Source organism: Nesoenas mayeri, assembly GCF_963082525.1.
Source record: "Nesoenas mayeri genome assembly, chromosome: 3".
In the NCBI taxonomy this organism is placed as follows: domain Eukaryota; kingdom Metazoa; phylum Chordata; class Aves; order Columbiformes; family Columbidae; genus Nesoenas; species Nesoenas mayeri.
Window position 1 is genome coordinate 101,047,687 of NC_137544.1, and position 19,972 is coordinate 101,067,658.

Below are 19,972 nucleotides of genomic sequence, written 5' to 3' on the forward strand. Positions count from 1 at the left end.
CCCTCCCAGCTGGGTCTCGGCGGCGGCGCCCGGGAAGGGGCTGGAACGCTCGTCCGCTCCGGGCCGTGCCGCCGCGGGAGGGGCCCCAGGTAAGCAGCGGTGCCGCTGTGCACCACCGCAGCCGGGTCACCCGTCCAGGAGAGCCGGTGCCGCCGTCCCACTCCCTCCTCTGTGGTGCTGAAGAGTTCCTACCGAGGGAGGGCTCCGGGGCACGGCCGTGCCTCTGTCAGCTGCCCCGGGACCGACCGCAGCGGCGGGGCTGGCGGCCGTGGTTTGGGGTCACCCGGCGAAAGGAGCGGGGTAGGCACGAAGGTGATGAAGGGAGTGGAGCATCCCCCGTATGAGGAAAGGCTGAGGGAGCTGGGGCTCTTCAGCTTGGAGGAGACTGAGAGGTGACCTCATTAATGTTTATAAATATGTAAAGGGTGAGTGTTAGGAGGATGAAGCCAGGCTCTTCTCGGTGACAACCAATGATAGGACAAGGGACAACGGATACAAACTGGAACACAGGAGCTTCCACTTAAATATGAGAAGAAACTTCTTCTCAGTGAAGGTATCAGAGCACTGAACAGGCTGCCCAGGGAGGTTGTGGAGTCTCCTTCTCTGGAGACATTCAAACCCACCTGGACACCTTCCTGTGTAACCTCATCTGGGTGTTCCTGCTCCGGTGGGGGATTGGACTGGATGATCTTTTGAGGTCCCTTCCAATCCCTGACATTCCGTGATTCTGTGATAACCGGCGGGATCGATGCGGTCGGCCCGCCGTACCGCGCGGGGCGATACCATCGGCTCTCCGCTGGCGTTGCCTGCGGCGGTGCGTGCGTGACGCGGCGCCGAGAGGCGGGCAGGGCAGGGCCGGGCGCAAGTGGCGGCGGGGCCGTGACCGTGACCGGGAGCGTCCCGGTGTCAGGGAGGCCCGCAGGTGCCGGCGGAGCGTGGGGAGCCGGGCGGCTCCGCAGCTGCTGCGGGGGAAGAGGCCGCACGGCGGGGCGGTGTGCGTGTGCCGCGGGGCTGAGGCACCGGGCGGGCCCCGCCGAGCGAACCGCCCCGTGCTGTGCGCGGTGACGGCGGAAGGTGTCGTGGAGTGCCTGTCAGGCCGCGCCACAGCACCGCTCCTCGGGCAGCCAGGTGGGTGGAGGTTTATCGTGTCACGACAGGCGCTGACATGACAAACAAGCGCAGACACGCAGGGAGGCCTGTGTGCTGGCAGGGCTCTGCTTGGCAGACCTCTTCTTTTACTTATTTATTTTAATTTATTATTTTTTTTTTTATTTTATCAAAGCGTTTTGTGACAATAAACTTGCAGGTTCAGGAAGGTGCTCGGAGGGCTCAGGGCCTGGGGGGCCTCAGTGCCGGGTCTGGTGAGGTCGTGACAGCCTGTGAGGATGGAGATCTCACAAGCTCTCTGGGGAACTTGTTCCTCAGGCTGAGTGTCCTCACGGTGATTTAGCTTCTGCTTTTACCCAGTACAGACCTCCCTTGGTTCGACTTGTGCTCTTTGTGATTCATCCTCTCATCCATTTTTCTTGTTGAACGCTTGTCAAAGCATCTCATTGGAGTGCTTCTCTTATAAGGGCTCTCTGAAATGGAGGTAAAAGAGAAAAGATGGCCTGTTTTGGCTGTACTTTACCCAAGTCTGTGGCACATATGTAAGTATGTCCATGTTTTCAGCAACAGTGAGTGTATAATCACAGTTTCATCCAATATCAATTGTGCTACAACAAAAGGTTATATTGACCCAGCTGACCCATCGGTTATATTATTAACCTCATGCAATATAATGACCTCATTGAATTGAAATAAACCTATAAATGACATGCAGGGGTGACAACTGTGGGTTTTTTTTAAGAAGTAAGAAAGTATGCAGTAATGTAGAACAAAGAAGGTTATATGGTTTTGCCATACTTTAAAAAGTTGCCTCAGAAAACATCTATTTCAACAGAGCGAAAGTTTCAAACTAAGCACATGAAGGATAAGGACAAGATCTATGAAAGCTTAATGTTTCAAATGGGAAAAAAATTAATTTCATATATGTAGTTATATATAACTTTGCAAATTAATTTCTTTCCTAGTTATTTACATTTGGAATATAGTTTTGTGAGCTGAGGACCATGAAGTATATAGCACCTCCGTTGTACCTGTCCCTACAGCTCTTCATTTCTTTCCACATCTTAGATTTGGTGTAAACAACACTATAGAAAGAAGATGACACACTGGTTTCATCGCAACCCTTTGAAGGCTACAGCTCCCGTTTCATTTAATTTTTATGGGGTAGCTACCACTCCAGCTGCAACAAAGGTTTGCAAGTAAGTGTATTTACGATTAAATTCACTGTCTCTCTCACAGTTTGGGGCACATCCTTACAAGTAATGTTTACTCTTCAGTTTTTGTTCTGAAGATGACTAGAAATGTGTAGGCTAGGAGACAATAAGACACTGATAAGACTGAATATTTAGTTACAAAGAATGAATTATCCAGTTTTCAAGTCTCTTAGTGTATAGCAAGGCCTATTATCATAATGCAGAGGCAAAAGACCAAACATTTCATTGTCTTTCTGATGACTGTGCTTTCTTCTGCAAAAGATTACTTAAGTAATTTCCATAAGTGAATAAGGCATGAATGTTCTATTGTAGATAGGAATATAATGAAAAGAGATCTCATATTATCTTGCAGATCTATTCTTCTCTCTTCATATGCTCATCCCATTCTGATGCTGAAGAATGTTCCTGCTTTTTACTTCCATCCCCCCGCACCCAACCTCTCAGAAGATAACAGCATAGTTATTTTAGTTTGTGTTAGATTGATAGTGAGTACTGATTATCCATTGCTGTCTATCCAGAATAGGTTGCACTTTAAACTAAAGACTCAATCATATGTATCTAGAGGAGAAAGGAAGTTTTTTTTCCTGTATTTGTTTGCGTTGTCCTCATAAAGTACCTTGCCTTGCCTTCAGATAGCTACATAGAATGCTTAGCTTCACTTTCTTAGCCAAAAGGGTGGTGGTATGCATGGGTGGATACTTTCGTAATAGTACATATAGTACATTTTGGGGCAGAATTTCTTAGGTTTCTTTTTTTTTTCTTCTCCCTCCATACAGTGATTTGAGGTTATCTCGAACACGACTTTTGGAGCTGTTTACAGACTCGAGTTGTAATCCCGAAATGATGAAGAATGCAACCGACTTGTACTTCTCACTCTTGCAAGGTAGGAAAGTTTATTAGCAATACTAATAATAAATTGGAAGGTGTATAATTTGAGTTGTAATGACAGTTCTCAGAATATGTATTGTGCTAGTTTTCTGTAAAGAAGCTTTGCACTTTTTAGGAAGGAGAGTATCTTCACAGGTTCTATGCTTGATACCAGCCATGGGTACTTGCCAGGCTCTTTCTACAACTTTCAGTGTCCTTTGTGACCCTGCCAGTACATAGTGTAGGAACTACTGTTCTCTTGCTTTTAACCTCATTCTGCTTCCTGCTGGAGGAGAAAATGTTTGTCTCTTAGATTGTGGTGAATTGCTTCTTAAGTATAAATTGAGTTGATAGGAATTGCTCTTCGGAGTAAACTTCCCGTTTGTCTGGTGCTAGATAGTAGACTTGTTGCACGTTTACCCTTCTGCTGCTGCTTGTCTTAGGTATAAACAGGTTCTCATTAGCATAGTATCCACACTTTCAGTAGATGGACACCTGTGATAACATGTTCGCTTGAAACCTTCCTGCTGCCAGTATTCTGATAACTGTCTCTTAGCAGTCAGGTGCTCAGACAAGTTTCATAGGACTGAGTTGCAGGAATTAGCTCATTCACGGAAACTGTGTGATTTTTCACTCTGTTGGGAGTGAAGCAGCTCAACTTGGTGTAGTTCCCTCATTCTCTGGGCGTGTGTATCCTAATGAGACATTCTAGATAAGGTAGGACAACAGACTGTGTTGCTGCAGACAAGATTTTGAGAATTTCTTCAGGAAGGCATCATGCTTGGTTACGTAAAAATACTGAGTGTTTTCTTGTCTTTGTTAATGTGTGACAGCACCTAGAGCTATAGCCCAAATAGCTGCTGTTGCAAGTCTTGAGTTCTTGTAGTCTGTAAGACCTGATCAGGCCAACACCCATCTTGCTCCTCCCTGAAAACTTCCTTCTTGGGCTGCATATGCATGTGCATCCTGTAGCCTGAGCTTCATCCCACTGACTGCTGCTTTCTGGGAAGCTGGGCATAAAGAACTGGTTTCCTGTAGCCCTGAAGAGAAGGTGGTGACTGTGTGAGTCCGTGCTTACAAGCCCTTTTTCATCTCCCTGTTGACCAGGCAACTTTTTTGGAATATCCCAGTCGCCTCTATGTTGTCAGGGACAGTCACTCTCTCACCTTCAGCAGCCTCAGCTGTCCCATACCTGGGTCTGTCCAACTCCCAACCAGTCACTATATGGGACGTGCAGACATCTGCAGCATTTTCCTTGAGCCATCCCAGGGCCGACTCACAGGGTTCCATTGGTAATCTGCTGGACAAAGAGTTTCTTTTAGTAGCCAGTTTGGTTTTTGCGTGTCTTGTTCTTAAGATACTGAGGAATAAATGCCTCAGGAAGTCACCTGGGTTTTTTGAGTGATACAGCAAGAAACATTCCTTTATCTATATCCATATTCTGATTGATCGCCATTCCTTCATTACTTGTTTGTGTTTCTTACTTTGAAATTGCAAGTTGGTACATTTTTTTATTCTACAGGTTTTATCCTTTCACCGGATGACTCTTCCCAAGAATGCAAGTTGCGATATATTCAGAATTTCAAGTGGACGGACACGTTGCAAGGCCACGTTCCAAGGTACGTATGCTTTTGTGGTTACAGGGAATGCAGCTGTTTTCTTCTGGTCTGTCACGTATATGCATGTGTGCCAGCACAGGTGTGAAGGAAATCTTAAAAGTGTAGAAAAATGCTAGTCACAAACTAATTTCCAAAAACTTGTTGCTTTGCATTTTTGCTAATTCCAGTACTGTATTAGGTGTTCTGAAGTATGTGTTGCCTTTATGTAAAGGTGTGATAACACATGATAATGGTACAAGGATCCATTGTGTCATAGTTGATCTATAAACTATATCTACGATTGGGATGAGCAGTACAAAGAAGAAACTTGAGAATATTGGTGAATTGAATATGATAACATAAATTGCTACAGTTAAAAACTTCTCCATTTGGCATTATTGCCTGACGAGTATCTTCTGAGGTTTTTTTGAAGTACAAATGTTGTTGAAGATGTGATTTTGTTGTTGTCCTCTGAAGCTCCTAGTACATGTACCCCTGGTACAAACAAACAAATCCTCTGTTTTAAGTAGGAATATAGATCTGTAAGCTTTTGGATTATTCAGTCCTCTCTTGCTATTGTAGATAATTGTGTTGTATAACCACACTTAAATTTTATTTGTCAAGCTTTATCTAGAAGTGCTCGTCTTCCTCAAAGCTTCTTTTCCCCTTGGAAGATGATCTATTGATTAAGACCCTCTTCTAATTTTCTTATGGTCATACACACGTGTATGACATTATTCCTCCTACTCCAACACCTTTCTTTTTAAATATTACTAGTTCCTAAGATATACTGAGCTTTTGATTGCAAGCTCACTTGTTTCCAAGACCATGTTTCTAGCTTCTGAAATTTCCTACTATTTGCACACACCATTTGACTGCAGTTACATAAATACTTGCAAGAACATTCATTTGAGGGAGATGTAATAGAGTCTGACTTATTAACTTAGCAGCCACAACTTTAAAGTAGACATTCCAGAGCAAGGCTTTCCCCAAAATGTGCCTTTTTTTTTGTCTTTTTTTTTAAAAAAGGAAAAATGTCAGCCACACCCAAAACAAAGCAAATCTCAAGTTACTGTTTTAAAATAAAAGTTCCCAAATGGGAAGGGTAGGCATCTGAATGTGGGAAATTGTAACTATGAGCTCTTAAAGGGAATAAGTAAAAATTGAAGTATCTTTTAGGCAGTTCAGAAAGTAGGAGATTCTGAATTGGAAATTGTTGATTTCTTAAATGAAAAGTATTTTATGGGGAGAAATATCGACCTATGCTGTGTGACCTATCAGCAGAGAGAGCTTGTCAGAACAAAATGTTTGGGGGTTTTTTGTCTCTTTCTTTAGCGCCCAGCAGGATGCAGTGTTTGAACTGGTTTCCATGGGATTTAATGTTGCTCTGTGGTACACAAAATATGCATCAAGACTCGCTGGAAAAGAAGAGTAAGTGTTTTTTCTTTTCTTAGTAATTCCATTGCAGCAATATTCCACCAAAAAATTTAGCAGGTTCTGAGTGTTGACTGCTGTAGTGCATGTCCAGCTGAGACAGCAGGAGTTCATGGAGGCTGTTGGCCTTCGTTCGTGTGCTGTGATGCCCAGGTGCGCTTCAGTCCCTTCTTGCATCTGTGAACAAAGTGTACTAGTACCATGTGGCTGTGGCATAGAGAGTGTGTCAACTGTGAATAAACCCTTCCTCAGTCCTGCTCCGAATGTCCAGGTACAAAACTGAGATTCTCAAAATCACAGCTCTGCTGATTTTTAGCCCTACAGGTTTCTAAAGCTTTGGCTTTTAACGCTGAGGCTACCCTTTACTTGAAAGTCATTACAAGGTCTTGCATTTATTTTTTCAAGGGAGTTCTATTTGTTTATTTAATGATTAGACACTGTAAGAAACTTCCTTACCATGAGGGTAGCGCAGCAGAGGCACAGGTTGCTTTGCGAGTTAGTGGACTCTCCATTCTTGAAGGATTCAAGATTCATCTAGACAAAACCACAACTGACCTCATCTACTGTTGGTGATAGTCCTGCTTCAAAGCAGGAGGTGGAACTAAATGACACCTTTCTAACTAAAATTTCATTGATTTGTTCTGCATTCTTAGTATAACTGAAGATGAAGCAAAAGATGTTCACAGAAGCCTGAAGATAGCAGCTGGGATTTTTAAACACCTGAAGGTAGAAAAACTGTCTTTGCTGTCCATTCTTTAAGTTGTCTCCAAGTACCTGAAAAGGCTTTGTTTTTCTGATGAGGTTATTGAATAAACAAAAGCCTCAGGCTATCTGACTGATAGAGGAAGAAAAAGAGGTATTAATATGTTGTGCTACCACTCAATCCTTGCTACTCTTTCCCAGTGAGAGTGGAAGAGTGACTGGTCTGTCTGCCCAGTAGCACATGCGAGCCATGCAACTGGTCATCTTGGGACCTTCACTCAGTGTCGTATCCATTTAGGACTTGCTTTGCATTGATAGCACTGGTATTAAGCCTAAACTAACTCTGAGACTTGCTTTATACTTAGGAAAGTCATATTCCAAAATTGATTACGCCTGTGGAAAAGGGAAGAGATTTAGAAGCTCGACTTATAGACTCTTACATCATACAGTGCCAAGCTGAAGCTCAAGAAGGTATCTTCGAATATATGTGTTTGTTGGGGATGAGAAATGGCAGTCTTTGTGGGTTTCTGGGACATCTTGTGGGATCTACTTGGCAGCAATGCTACTTTTTTCTTCTCCTGAAGTACTGCGGCTTCATGGGGTGGGTTGCATTTAAAGAAACTGAAGTTACAATTATAGGAGAAAGATGCCAAAAATCAGTCTGATATTACAGATGTAACCACTGTGGAAGAACATTCTTCCCCTCTTCTTTTTTCCTTTCATGCAGTCTCTTTACCACGACGCTTGCCTAACATAAATTCCCACTTCCTTTACAGCATATGTTTACCAGTTAGTCTTCAGACTAACCTTGCTTCAGCTTTTTGATTAATTTGGAATCATTCTATCCAAAAAACAATCTGTCTTTATTCTGCAGTTTGCTTGACTGCACAATACTTGTTTTCTCCTCATGCAGGGTTTTTTAAATGCTAAATGCCTTCTTTGATTCGATGTGACATTTACAGTTAAACTTTCAACTGTGGTGTGGATTTTTTTTTTCAGTGACTATTGCTCGGGCTATTGAGTTGAAACACAATCCAGGACTAATAGCTGCTCTTGCTTATGAAACAGCTAACTTCTACCAAAAAGCTGGTAAGTGCCTTGTTTTCTCTCCTTAGTGATCTGGTTTATGCCTTCTTGCCAGCAGACTTACTTCACCCACCCATCAATTGCAGTATTAATACTGTTTCTAAGGGGATGTGCTTTGTATATTTAGCTTCTGTTTAGTGCATTTGAGGCCTCAGTTATCAGTTTAACAGATATATTTTGATAAGACTTTTTGTTTTTGTGGGAATCTTTTTCTGTAGCTAATGGTAGTGTGGGGAGAAAGAAGACAGGGTAATGTCTTGAGAATATGTAATAACAACAAAGAAATGGCTTGATGTAAATGGAGTGTGTTTCAGCTGTCATTGGGCAGCAGGTTATGTTGCAGACTGTGAAGTGTGCAGTGGGTTAATTATGTACATCCTTCCAAATGAGTGACCTGATCTGTGGGCTTGCTGAAGCAAGTGGGAAAAGTGCAGAAATACAGGAGTCAGTATAACGTATGTACGCTATTATAGGTCACTACTTGAAATGAAACTAAGAACAAGCTTTGAAATGCTGCCTAAAAACACTTCGGGAAATTAGCCTTCCAAACTTAGCAAACAGCGGTTTCAGGAATTCTAGGGACAACTGCGTGATAGCTCAATAAACTGCATATTTTGGGGTTTTTTTCTCAGTTTCTCCGTGCCTTTGCAGGAGTAATTTATGTCTTGCTACTTTATAGTTAAGATCTATTGCTAAGTTTAAGAACTCTGTTTTTTGAGGGGGAGGGGGGCAGATTATTCTTTATGGAAATGCCTTAAAGAATAACTTTACATATGCATTCACAGACCAAACGTTATCCAGTTTGGATCCAACCTATGCAGGTAAATGGCGGAAGTACTTAAACTTGAAGACCTGTTTCTATATGGCCTATGTAAGTACTTTGGTTGCCATCAGTCACAGTTTTTAATGTTGTGTAAGGGCTGGATGGGTAATGGGGGCTCGGTATTGCTCTGACTTCCTTTCCATGCTGTGAAGAGAGACTGTGCAGTGTCAAGGGCCTTTAAAGTGTTTTTGTTGAGCCGAGTGAAACTACTGCAGTGTGGAATTTATTGTGATCGCGTATTGTTAAGTGAAGCAATTCTGGTTGATCATAATACTTGTCTTCCATTATTTTAGTCACGATCTAATTCTAGGCACAGTTCTGAGCTAATAATCTTTTTGAAGACCCTGAATGAAACTGCATCAAGTAATGTTTAGGTACCATTCCAAGTGCTGTCCCTTTTTGCATGACTGATCTCTTAGCAAGTACGGTGGCACTTGGAATCATCATCTGCTCAGTTTGCACTTTATTTCTCGCAGCCTGACACAGCCTGCAATCTGGCTCTTTCATACTGTAAAAAAAGGCCTAAACCAGGCAGCTGACACAATTGTCTTTCTCTTTTAAACCTGTAGCTAAAAGCTGGCTGCCTTATCAGCAAGTTTGAGAGGTGAGAGAGGGTCAGAGCTGTGGTATCTTTTTTTTTAATTTGTGTAATATGGGCAAGGGTGGATTTGGATAACACTTGCTATACTTTCAGAAGAGACATTAACGGAAGGTGCACAAGGTAAGCGTTAGTTCAAGGGATTGTTCCTTTACCTATGGTAGTTAGTATTTAAACTCAGCAACTCCTTCCTGACAATAGAAAAGAAGCCATTCAGTTATCACAGTACTGCCTTCATACATAAGTGTGAAGGAATGGGACTTTTTGGAGTGGAAAAGTTATTTGGACTATGGCAAATTATCTCAAACAGTCAAATGCCTCATCTCTGCTGGATTCAATGTTTGTTTCAGATGCATTTTTTGAGTGTTGAGGTGATTGTAGTTTTTTGGAGTTTTTGCTTTGTAAACTTGACTGGGATTCATCCTCATTCTGTGGTGGGGCTTAGTGCTGGATATTGATATCGAGAGAGAGAGAGAGGTTTAAACTACACTATACACTAGTGCTTTTGGTAAAATGACTTTCACAAAGCTCAAAATTACTCTTGATCAGACTTGAGCCAGTCTACTTCATACCTGCTTCGCGGTGTTTGTGTTGAACCGCATTGTTCAGTGGGCACCGCTTTGACTCGTGTTCCCAAATTGTCAGATAACCGCTGGGAATGGCAGCTTCAGAGAGGTGCAGCTCTGATGTGAGGAAGAATTGAAGTGAATTGGTGCATGAAGTGCCCGATGATGTTGGTAACAATTTTGTGCTCCCCCCTTAGGCATACTGTTACCATGGCCAGACTTTGCTGGCGAGTGATAAATGCGGGGAAGCAATCAGATCTCTGCAGGAATCGGAAAAATGTAAGTGTGATTGAGACAGGGTCTGATGATGACATGTCTCTCTTATTTTGCCATATGGTGTTTATTTGGTCTCTTATAAACGTAAGATTTTATCTGTCACCTGGTGAAAATCCAGCACGCTTTCGAACAGAGACAGTGTATTATTCTTTGTCTTACCAGAGACTGTATTTTGTAACAGTGCTGCAGGATCCTCACTTCTTAAGCTGTTGAAGATAGGCTTGGAGCTGCCTGCAATACAGTGTGAAAATCAATTGTCTGGTCATCGTTTTTTCTGTTCTGGATATTAAATTACAGCAGCCTTTTCTGCTTTGGAGGTTGCTCTGTCTTATGTTAAATAGGAAAGCTGGAACACATTTGGTTGTTTTTTAACAGGTTCCAGTAGCTTATTTCCTTTCTGTTAATTTGAAAGGTGGTTTAAAGGAAGTTTGCAGTACTTCAGGGTCTTCTGCCCATCCTTTTCCCTTCAAAGCTATTGTTACCCTGATGGCCTGTGCTGTATAACTTTACCACAATATATAAAGAAATGCTCAAATCATCAGACTGGAAACTTTTAATATTAATTTTTAAAATAAATAAAAATAATTTATTAAGAACAAACTAAACTGGATTACTTTCAGTAAACAAAATACTGTGGTTTTTACCCTACCTGCTGTTCAGAGAAGAGTGCTTCTTTTCCCACTCCATATTAAGTATTTTTTATTTTGAGGCATCTGCTGTGCATGGACACCTTCATACCCTTGTTTTCCCTACCATGTGGCACAGTTCTTAGGCTTATTGTTGTATTTTGCCCCACATGTAAGAATGCTTTCCTGCATCTTCCTACCCAGTTCTTAGTTACTTTTTGGATGTAGTAAATCTTGACTGGAAGTGCTGCCTTTGAGGTAGTTTATTTTTGTTTCTAAAAAGCAAGAAGCCTGAATGGATTCTGGTATCTCCTAAAACTGAAGCACTGTAGATCAGAACCATGATTTAATAGCCACGTAAATGATTTTTATTACATTTCTTTCTTCCAAAGTTTTTGCCAAAGCTGAAGCATTGTGCAAAGAATATGGAGAAACCAAAGGGCCTGGGACTACTGCCAAACCCTCTGGACATCTCTTCTTTAGGAAACTAGGAAGTTTGATTAAGAACACACTAGAAAAATGCCAGAGAGAGAATGGATTCATGTAAGTAATCTGTGGTTGGTACAGTACTCTATATGAACTGTTATTACCTCGTCTGCCTTTATTTCAAGATGGGATAGTAAATTTTACTCTCCAGTTCTTACATTCCTTTAGAGCATAGCGTGTAACTTCAAGATAAATTTGCAATTCCCTAACTTGCTCTTAGCAGATTTGCTATGGGTCTGTGCTGTCACCTTCCTTGTGTTCTGTGCCAGCCCATTGGGGTGGGTTGGACTGACGTGATGGAGAAGATAAGCAGTTTTCTTCCTTCATTCCTCAGCCACTTTGTTTCTTTTCCTTCTGCACAAGAAAAAGTCCTGCAGTGGTTGCTGTGTTGGTCCAGTGCCTTCTGCCCAGCTGCTGGGATCTAGTAGGCAAAAGAGGACAGAGGGGAAGTGGAGAAGACTAGTAGCTAATTCTGCTTTGCTGGCAGGGAGGTCAAAACACAGGCTGAGAGAGTTGGGGCTGTTCAGCCTGGAGAAGAGAAGACCCTGGGCAGAACTTATTACAGCCTTTCAGTGCTTAAAAGGGGCCTCTAAGAAAGATTGGGACAGACATTTCAGCAGGGTCTGTTGCAATGGGACAAGGCGTAATGATTTTAAACTAAAGGAGGGGAGATTCAGGCTAGACATGAGGAAGAAATGTTTTACGATGAGGGTGGTGAAACACTGGCCCAGGTTGCCCAGAGAGGTGGTAGATGCCCCATCCCTGGAGACATTCCAGGCCAGGCTGGACAGGGCTCTGAGCAACCTGATCTGGGTGAAGTTGTCCCTGCTCATTGCAGGGAGTTGGACTAGATGAGCTTTGAAGGTCCCTTCCAACCCAAACTGTTCTATGACTCTATGATTCTATGTCTTCAGTCAAGAATATGCTTAGGGTGCTAGGAGCTTTACCAGCCTAAGTATAATTTATACTATGAATTGGGCTTTCTGTTAGTTAACGCCCCTTCCCAAAAGAGTTTGGAAGCAGTTTAAAATAGCAAGATTAATTTGGTTTTAGAATTCTTTTACTCATTTCTTTATCCTCTCCCCTCTTCTTATGATGTAGTATTCCATAACAGGTTTGTTATTTCCTTTTTTATGATATTTACAGACCTGCATAATAGTGGAATTGACTAAACTAAAAGGGTTGTCAAGTACATCAAGCTGAACTGCAAATAGGAAAAGAAATTCTCAGCTCTGCTTTTAGTTCTAGTCACCATTGTCACAGCTTACGACAGCAGCATACAGATTTCAACAAATCCATGTTCCTCTAGAAACACACTTGAAAAGAGAAACCAGATACACATTGACTTTTGGGGGGGGGTGTCTGCCACAGAGCTCTGCTGCAGAACAGGAACAAGATAGCATGGGTCAGTATTTGCCAGTTTTCAGCTCTTGCTGGTTTGCCCAGGGTAGATTTATACCCTCATTCAGGCTTTATGTTGTAGCAGGTCTTCGTGGGTGTTGCAGTGTGGTTGCTGTTACACACTGTGGCACGTTAATACTGATTTAGGAAAAGCACTGTCGTCTTCATCTTCCTTGGGAAGTATTTTCAATCCTTGTTTGGATTTTGAAGGCCTTTTAGGACAAAAGGCGTTCTTCTTATTGAACACGCTGGGAATAATGGCTATCAAGCAGGAAAAACCCCACCAAGCTATTAGGGGATGAACAATACCAAGAAGGAATTGCTTTTGTTCTTGTGAATCTTGCTGACAGAATGCATGTTGGATGGTGCCTTCATGAAATGGAAGAGAGCAGCAGTGATTGCCACTGTAAAAACCCAGATTGCTTTTCTTTAGAATTGCAAAGGAGGCTTGCAGAGATAGCACATTGTGTTTTAACTATGTTGCTCGATCCCATTACAGCTATTTTCAGAAGGTGCCAGCAGAGGCTCCCCAGCTGGAACTGAAAGCAAACTATGGCTTAGTAGAGCCTGTTCCTTTTGAATTTCCTGCCTTGAACGCACATTGGACTCCTGAAACACTCGCGGCATTTGATCTCACCAAGAGGCCAAAGGATGACACTGTAAGATAATATTATGTACTGTTATTTCCCGTTAGCTTTATTTTGTGTATAATAGGGAGTTACTTTTTGCTATTCTGTAATGCTCCCCAGCTCAGTGCAGGACACAGACACAAGGCTACCACCGAGCTCACATTTCCACTGTGCTGGGAGGCAAGGCAGTTAACCTTTCTGCCACGCTGTCAGCATCTGGAAATTAGGAGGAAATTCTGTATAAGATGCTGAAATATTACAGGAGTGAATGCTATATAAAGATTCTTTTTTAGAAAAGAATTAATTTAAGGATGCTGAAACAGAGAATATTTGGCTTTTCTCCCTTGCTTGAGGCTTGCTCAAGGCCTTCAGCCTTGAAAAGAGAGGGGGCTGTTAGATTAGAATATGTAAAGTTAGCTGTGCATAAATACTGTGCAGACACAGTAGTTGGTACTTGTGGTATTTAGGCTTTTTTTTTCATTCTTGTTTGCAGACTAAACCAAAACCAGATGAAGAAGTAAAACCTCTGAAGGAACCAGATATAAAGCCTCAAAAAGACAGTGGATGCCACATTTCTTAAGTGCCAATAAGTGCTTTGATTTCACTTTGAAACTGTATTAATTGGACTCCGGGGCTTTAGTTCTGATCTCTCTTTTTCTGATTTTTTTTTTTTTTTAATTTAGAAGACTAATTTAATTTACTTTTCTTAGTACGCATCTATAATTCTCGAGAATGTGGTGGATTTCTAGGGGTTTATTTATATCTGCCTTATTTTTGGTTTTAGTGGGATATCATAGAATGAGTGGGCTTAAATGTTCCTATTGTGCCTCTAGAGAGTTTCTTTTTGTGGGTTTAGTTTCTACCCACAAATAGCAAAGGAAGTATCATGTTTGTAACACTTGAGGATTTTTCCATTAAATTATATGCTATATAATGTCAAATTCTGCAAACAAAAGTTTGCATGCACCATTATATTTATTCAGGTTTTGTCATTTAGGCTTAACACTCTGTTGTGTTCCGATTCACTCAATTGCAGTGAGTGAGGAAAATCTGTTTGGTGTGTAACACTCCTATGAAATTTGATTGGACTTTCACAGAACTTGGAAAACCTTAAGTTCTGCATGACTGGAGCACAATTTATATTCTTCTGAAATGATTAGCCTCTGTTCCTCTAAAAATTAGGGTTCTTATGTCAGAATTTGTAGTAAGGTACTTTAGCTCATCTGTCCTGTCCTTAAATTTAAATCCTTTCATATCAAAGTGTATGTGAAAGTGATGCAGCAAGTAATACGAAAGTGCTTAAAAGTAACGCATCACGGTGTCATTCATGTGAAGTTTTTGAATATTGAAAGATTTGGTAAGTTTGAAAGCTGCAGACAGTTAAAATCTCCTGGCACTAAAGCAGTTCCATTTGGGTGCATACAGTTGTCATGCATAAGGGAACGGAATGATAATGATGATGCTGTGTTTCCATCTGGGTAGAGTCTACAAGCTGTCAGGAGAACAGGCAGGAAAGGTGAGCTGAAGAGCTGGTGGCACAACTGGGTAACCAAGCTTGAGATTTCCTTTATGCCATATAAACAGTGCTATTTCTCAGCTTTTGCAGTATTGCACCAACATCAGCTCTTTGTGAAGAGGACTTGTCAAAAGCCAAGCCCAGTCAAGACTGAGAAAGTATTTTGTCGGACTTACTTCTTCCATTTTTGCCTACTGTGGAAAATGTGATAACATTCTTTAGTGCTGAGCACTGCAAAACACCTGTGTCAACAAAAACATAACTTTCTGATTTGCTGCAAATGCAAAAGAATATGCTGTATGTGTTGAAGTCAGGGCCTTGCAGTGTCTGGGAACCAGTTGCTGCACTTCACTTTACCTGAGAAAGAAACTGAACAGCCTGAAAATGTTCCAGTTTCGACAAAAACATGATGTCATATGCACTTATATGTATACAAGTTGTTTCAATAAGATGGACCAAACATGTTACAATTAAACAAAAATTTACACGTGGTTTAATGAGTTACCAAGTTTTAGTAATCTTTTTATAAATGCTCTATGTTCCCTCCACCTGCTGTATGGTCTATAAGAGTTTCGTTTGTGGGTGGTTCATGGTTGCAGAGATAATGGACCTAATTTGAAATCACTATCTTTTTGAAACACCCTGTACTGTAAACACATTCCTCGTTTTGTACTGTTTAGATCAGTTCATCTTCCACTGTGTAATAATAATTCACTGCTTCTGTTAGAAGTCTTTGATGAGACTTAGAGTAACGTAGCTTAGAGGGGCCAGTGTGTAGCTCCTTGAAGGCCAACAAAAGTGGTTGAGGAGGTTAATAGGAAACTCGAGACTCGTCCTGAGATATTGGACCGAGCTACAGAAACCAGTGCTGCAAGAGGCAGAGAGGATCTTAATGCTGGCTCTAGTGGGTGAATCAAGTGCAGAACTCATTGCTTCCAGTGACGGATTTTTTTTTCTTTCAGCCAGTTCTGGACACAAAAATAAGTGTAAAATCAGCTGAATTGCTTTGGAAGAAGTTTCTGTTCTGCATGGGCTTCGGTGGATAGAGAATAATAAGTATCAAGAAGAATTTATATATAAAATTGATCTGTTTCTTCTGATGCAGCACAGGGATCTGGGATATGGTTTATGAAGAGTTTCTCAGATCTATTTATAACTTGATCAGTTGACTGTTTAGACTTCTTGCATTATTAAAAGACCAGCTTAGGTTTTGCCAGAATGGAGCACAGAGCTGCTTTGCCTATGCAGATTTTAATTCTGAAAACTTATTACAGCTGTAGTCATCTACATTTGCTTAGCCTGCCCGCCCCCTTAAGGATCAAGATGCATTTAACTCAGTTTCATAATAATGGTTTTTAGTTACTCATTGTTTTTCAGATGCCTGTATGTGTTCATTTGTACATGTCTCAACCTAATTAATTTTCTTTCTGCGCAGACTAGATTCCATTTTCCCTCCTCCCCTCATTTTCCCTTCCGTCTGCTACACAACTGTAGCACAGACTTACCCTTGTTTGTTAATGCCTGTGTGGGTGCTGGGACTCATTTCCAATGAGGCTTTTGCCCATGGGTGTGTTTCAGTATATGGTTATCTTAAAATATAATGAACAGATCATGACTAAATCTTTCCTAAACAACTTCTTGGGAAAGATTATTTCATGGACTTGCAAATCTTAATTCTTTGGACGCTTTCTTAAACCAAGTGGTTTGTTTGAATCAAGTTCACTGTAAATAGTTTGGGGCATAACCAAGTGGATTGTGTCAGATTACAGCATTACTTAAGCCTAGCTGTGTAACCTCTTATGCCATAGCTGTTTCAGTAAATATGATGTAGTAGTTTAAACATAGACTAATGGAACAAACGAATTCACTTAACATGTGTTGCTTTTCAAGACAAACTTTGTTTACTTGTAGTTAAAATCCTATGGCAAACATTGGATAGTTTTGCCCAAAACCAAGAAACTGGAGACTGTTTAGTTTGCAAAGCGTAGAGAGCTGTGAGTCAACGAGCAGTTTTTTCTTTGGTTTTGTTGGGTAGTAGCAAGAAGTATTTATTGTAAATAGTATTTAGGTTAACTGTCCAGTATGCTTGAGAATATGGATTAATTGACTGGGAGTTTCAGTTTAATCCAGAAACCACGCAGCCACATTCCTTCTATTGTGATTTCCTTTAGTAATTTTTAAGAATGAGGTATTTTGAATGGTGACTTTTTAATACTCTAATGCTGCAAGAGCCTGTTTTTGTGGCCTCTCTCTGCTTTTAAAGGCCCTCATGGCTAAAACTGCAAATCTTGTTGATGTAAATAGTCTTTAAAAATTTCTGCCCAGTCCGAATTAGGAAAAAACTGCAGCTAAATAAATACGGAGTGCTGGGCCCTCTGTTTTATGCATTTAAAATACAGTGATTGTCTTTAATCTACTATAAAACAAACCATAAAGCTCTTTGTTAAGATTTCTATTTAAATACCTTCCTCCATGTATTTAAATACACTTCTTGTACGTTTTCTGTTCCTGGGTTTACAGCAGTTAATCTCCATCCAGCATGTGACACTCCTAGAACCGAGGGACTAAATTTGGCCTTTGGATGCTCATGTCTGACTCCCACTGGATTCGCTAGAGGAATTTTGCCTGTCAGCCTAAGGATGACGTTTAGTCACTTAAATGTTCAGCATGAATATGTGGTGCATCTGTGATGATGGTATTGATTCATAGGATAAGCACGAAACCAGATCCCTGTATCTGGGTAGAATACGGTCAGCTCTGCACTTTATAAATTTCCAGTGTTGCCGTTTTGGTACAATACAATAAGGTTGTAAAGATTCCTTCCTGACATTTTAATTTTGTTGCACTGATTTCAGTACTGTGCGGTTGGTAAGATTTTTATGGGAAATGTTACTAAAATGTATTTTCAATTGTGTATAAAATAAACTTGTGAAGCATATCTGTACCTTTAGCGTGAGGACATGAGAGGAGGCAGTAATTCATCTGCTTTCCCTGTCAATTCAGAGAAACAACAAGTTTCTGTCTGTTGGCTGTGGGATGATATGTTTCATCCCATCCCTGCACCTAGTGTCTAAACTGAAGGTTCAGCATTAACATAAATACTGTTGTGGTTTTGTTGTTGTTTTGTTGTTTTTTCCTTCCTCTAACTAGCCCAGTTGAATGAAGAATAAAGCACAGCAAGTATGACTGGCATGGAAAAGCCCCTGTAGTGGGTACCTGTCTCCAGATTTTGAGTGCAGCATAATGGCCTTTCCACAACAACAATTGGATTTGCTCAGTATTTTCCCTGCTGTTGATGCTCTCAAATCCAGCAAATGTCACGTGGTAACCAAGGGAGTCCTTGATCAGCTTTTTATGTAGGAAGGCCTGCCTCTCTGAGTGCTGGTGCCTTCAGGGATTACAACCTTCTCGATGCCATCCTGTACTCTGAATAATCAAACTTCAGTGGAATCAGCTCTGACAAGATTGACCGAGCAGCCTTATTTTGTGAAGACAGTCACCATGCAATCCTAAGCTTCACAGTTTGAAAATTTGTACATAATTGCAAGTTTCAGAATACCATTTAAAATAAACAATCTTAATATGTCAAGTTTTTGTTTCATCATTTAAAATTTTAACTATAGTAGCCAGAGAGTCTGTCTTGAACGTTCATTGCTCCAATTTAATGAAAATGTAATAATTATAGAGAATACTTTATCCTCGCAGTATGCCCAAAGGATGACATAAATGAGCAAGATATGTGAATTTGGTGCATATGGAAGTAGTAGCTAGAATGGGGCAGTTTGAGTCATGGAGCAGGAAGAGAGGAGGTAGAATTTCCAAACTTATGTTATAAACGAAGTAATTTGGTATGATTTTGTATGCCCATACAAAATCCTGGTGCTTGCAAAGGTCTGTGACATTGTAGGATATTCTGTGTGCTGTGTGAAGGGATTATTAGGGAAGTGCATGTTGCTGGCCACCTCTCGACATTGCCAGCAGGTGCCAAATGTCATTGTAGGAAATGGGTTTTTTCTTTGCCAGAGGCACGATTGGCTCTTTCAGTGTTTAGTGTAAATACACATTAATGCTTTTAGCTTCTTGGGCTTTAGCACAGTTTCTAGAAGAAAAAAAAATAGTCTCAATTGGACTCTATTTCCTTCTGAAATAAATCTTTTTCCCTCAATAAGGGAAATAAATGAAAAAATGTTTTCATTCATGCATGTTGTGACTACAGTAGAAGTATCTATAGCTGATTCTGTAATATTTTTCCTCCTTCCTAGGGATTTAAAGGATTTCAGTTTCTATGTAGTCCTTAGAGAATAAGAATTGGTGTTCTGTCTAACACTGTCTTCTATTTCATTTTAATAATATTAAATAATGTTAAAAGAACGTGAAAGCTGGACCATCTTGAATGTAGCATTTGGAATTTGACAATATCCTGGATATCAGCTTTAAGAAAAACGTCCTCCCTGGTTTAGAAACTAAAGTTTTTCTACTTTACAGGTTGGTGGGTTTTGGTTGGTTGGTTGTTTTTTTGTTTGTTGGAGTTTTTTTGTTTGTTTTTCTTTTGTTTGGTTTGGATGTTTGTTTTCTTTTGTTGTTTGCCTATTTTTTTTCTTTCCTGATATCAGGTTCATCCAATCAAGCAGGGAGCCAAACAAAAACACGTTGTTAAATTTGAAGAGTGTCATTTTAGCGTATAACTGCCGGGCTGGATTTTTGCTTTCCTTTCCTCCATAAAGAAAGTAATCTTTTCACCAGCAACCTGCTATTAGCTCTGAAACAGATTTCCAGGTCATGGAAACGTGCTGGTTTGTGTTGGGAGTTCCAGAAGACCCACAATTTCCCTCACGTTGGTTTGAAAACAGCTGGTGAGTTACTTGGAATGATTTTCTTCAGACTTCAGCAACTTGAGCAGGTCCTGGAACATGCAAGACCTGTGTGCATTTTCTAGTGCCTTACAGGTGGCTTTTCATGCCTTCACTTCTAAGTGACACCTAGATTTTCATGTTCTATTGCTTTCCTTATTTTCTTGTGCACTCGAATAAGAAGTGAAATAAC

General features: G+C 40.9%; 1 protein-coding gene across 6 annotated transcripts; it reads left to right on the forward strand.

Annotated features, from left to right (window-relative positions):
- Positions 1 to 3: 3 nt before the first annotated feature.
- BROX (BRO1 domain and CAAX motif containing) lies at positions 4 to 18,441 on the forward strand. Of its 6 annotated transcripts, none has more exons than XM_080341580.1 (14): positions 18 to 89; positions 1,547 to 1,649; positions 2,176 to 2,306; positions 3,098 to 3,204; positions 4,711 to 4,807; positions 6,122 to 6,217; positions 6,874 to 6,946; positions 7,288 to 7,393; positions 7,922 to 8,011; positions 8,794 to 8,879; positions 10,193 to 10,274; positions 11,290 to 11,440; positions 13,284 to 13,443; positions 13,907 to 18,441. In XM_080341580.1, the coding sequence occupies exons 3-14, from the start codon at positions 2,206 to 2,208 to the stop codon at positions 13,991 to 13,993; spliced, it is 1,236 nt and encodes a 411-aa protein (XP_080197706.1). In that variant the 5' UTR covers positions 18 to 89; positions 1,547 to 1,649; positions 2,176 to 2,205; the 3' UTR covers positions 13,994 to 18,441. The 6 variants fall into 6 exon arrangements, with proteins under 6 accessions (XP_080197707.1, XP_080197706.1, XP_080197709.1 ...); XM_080341583.1 differs by having other exon boundaries at positions 77 to 89; positions 1,575 to 1,649; XM_080341582.1 differs by lacking the exon at positions 18 to 89 and adding an exon at positions 693 to 1,128.
- The last annotated feature ends 1,531 nt before the right edge of the window (positions 18,442 to 19,972 follow it).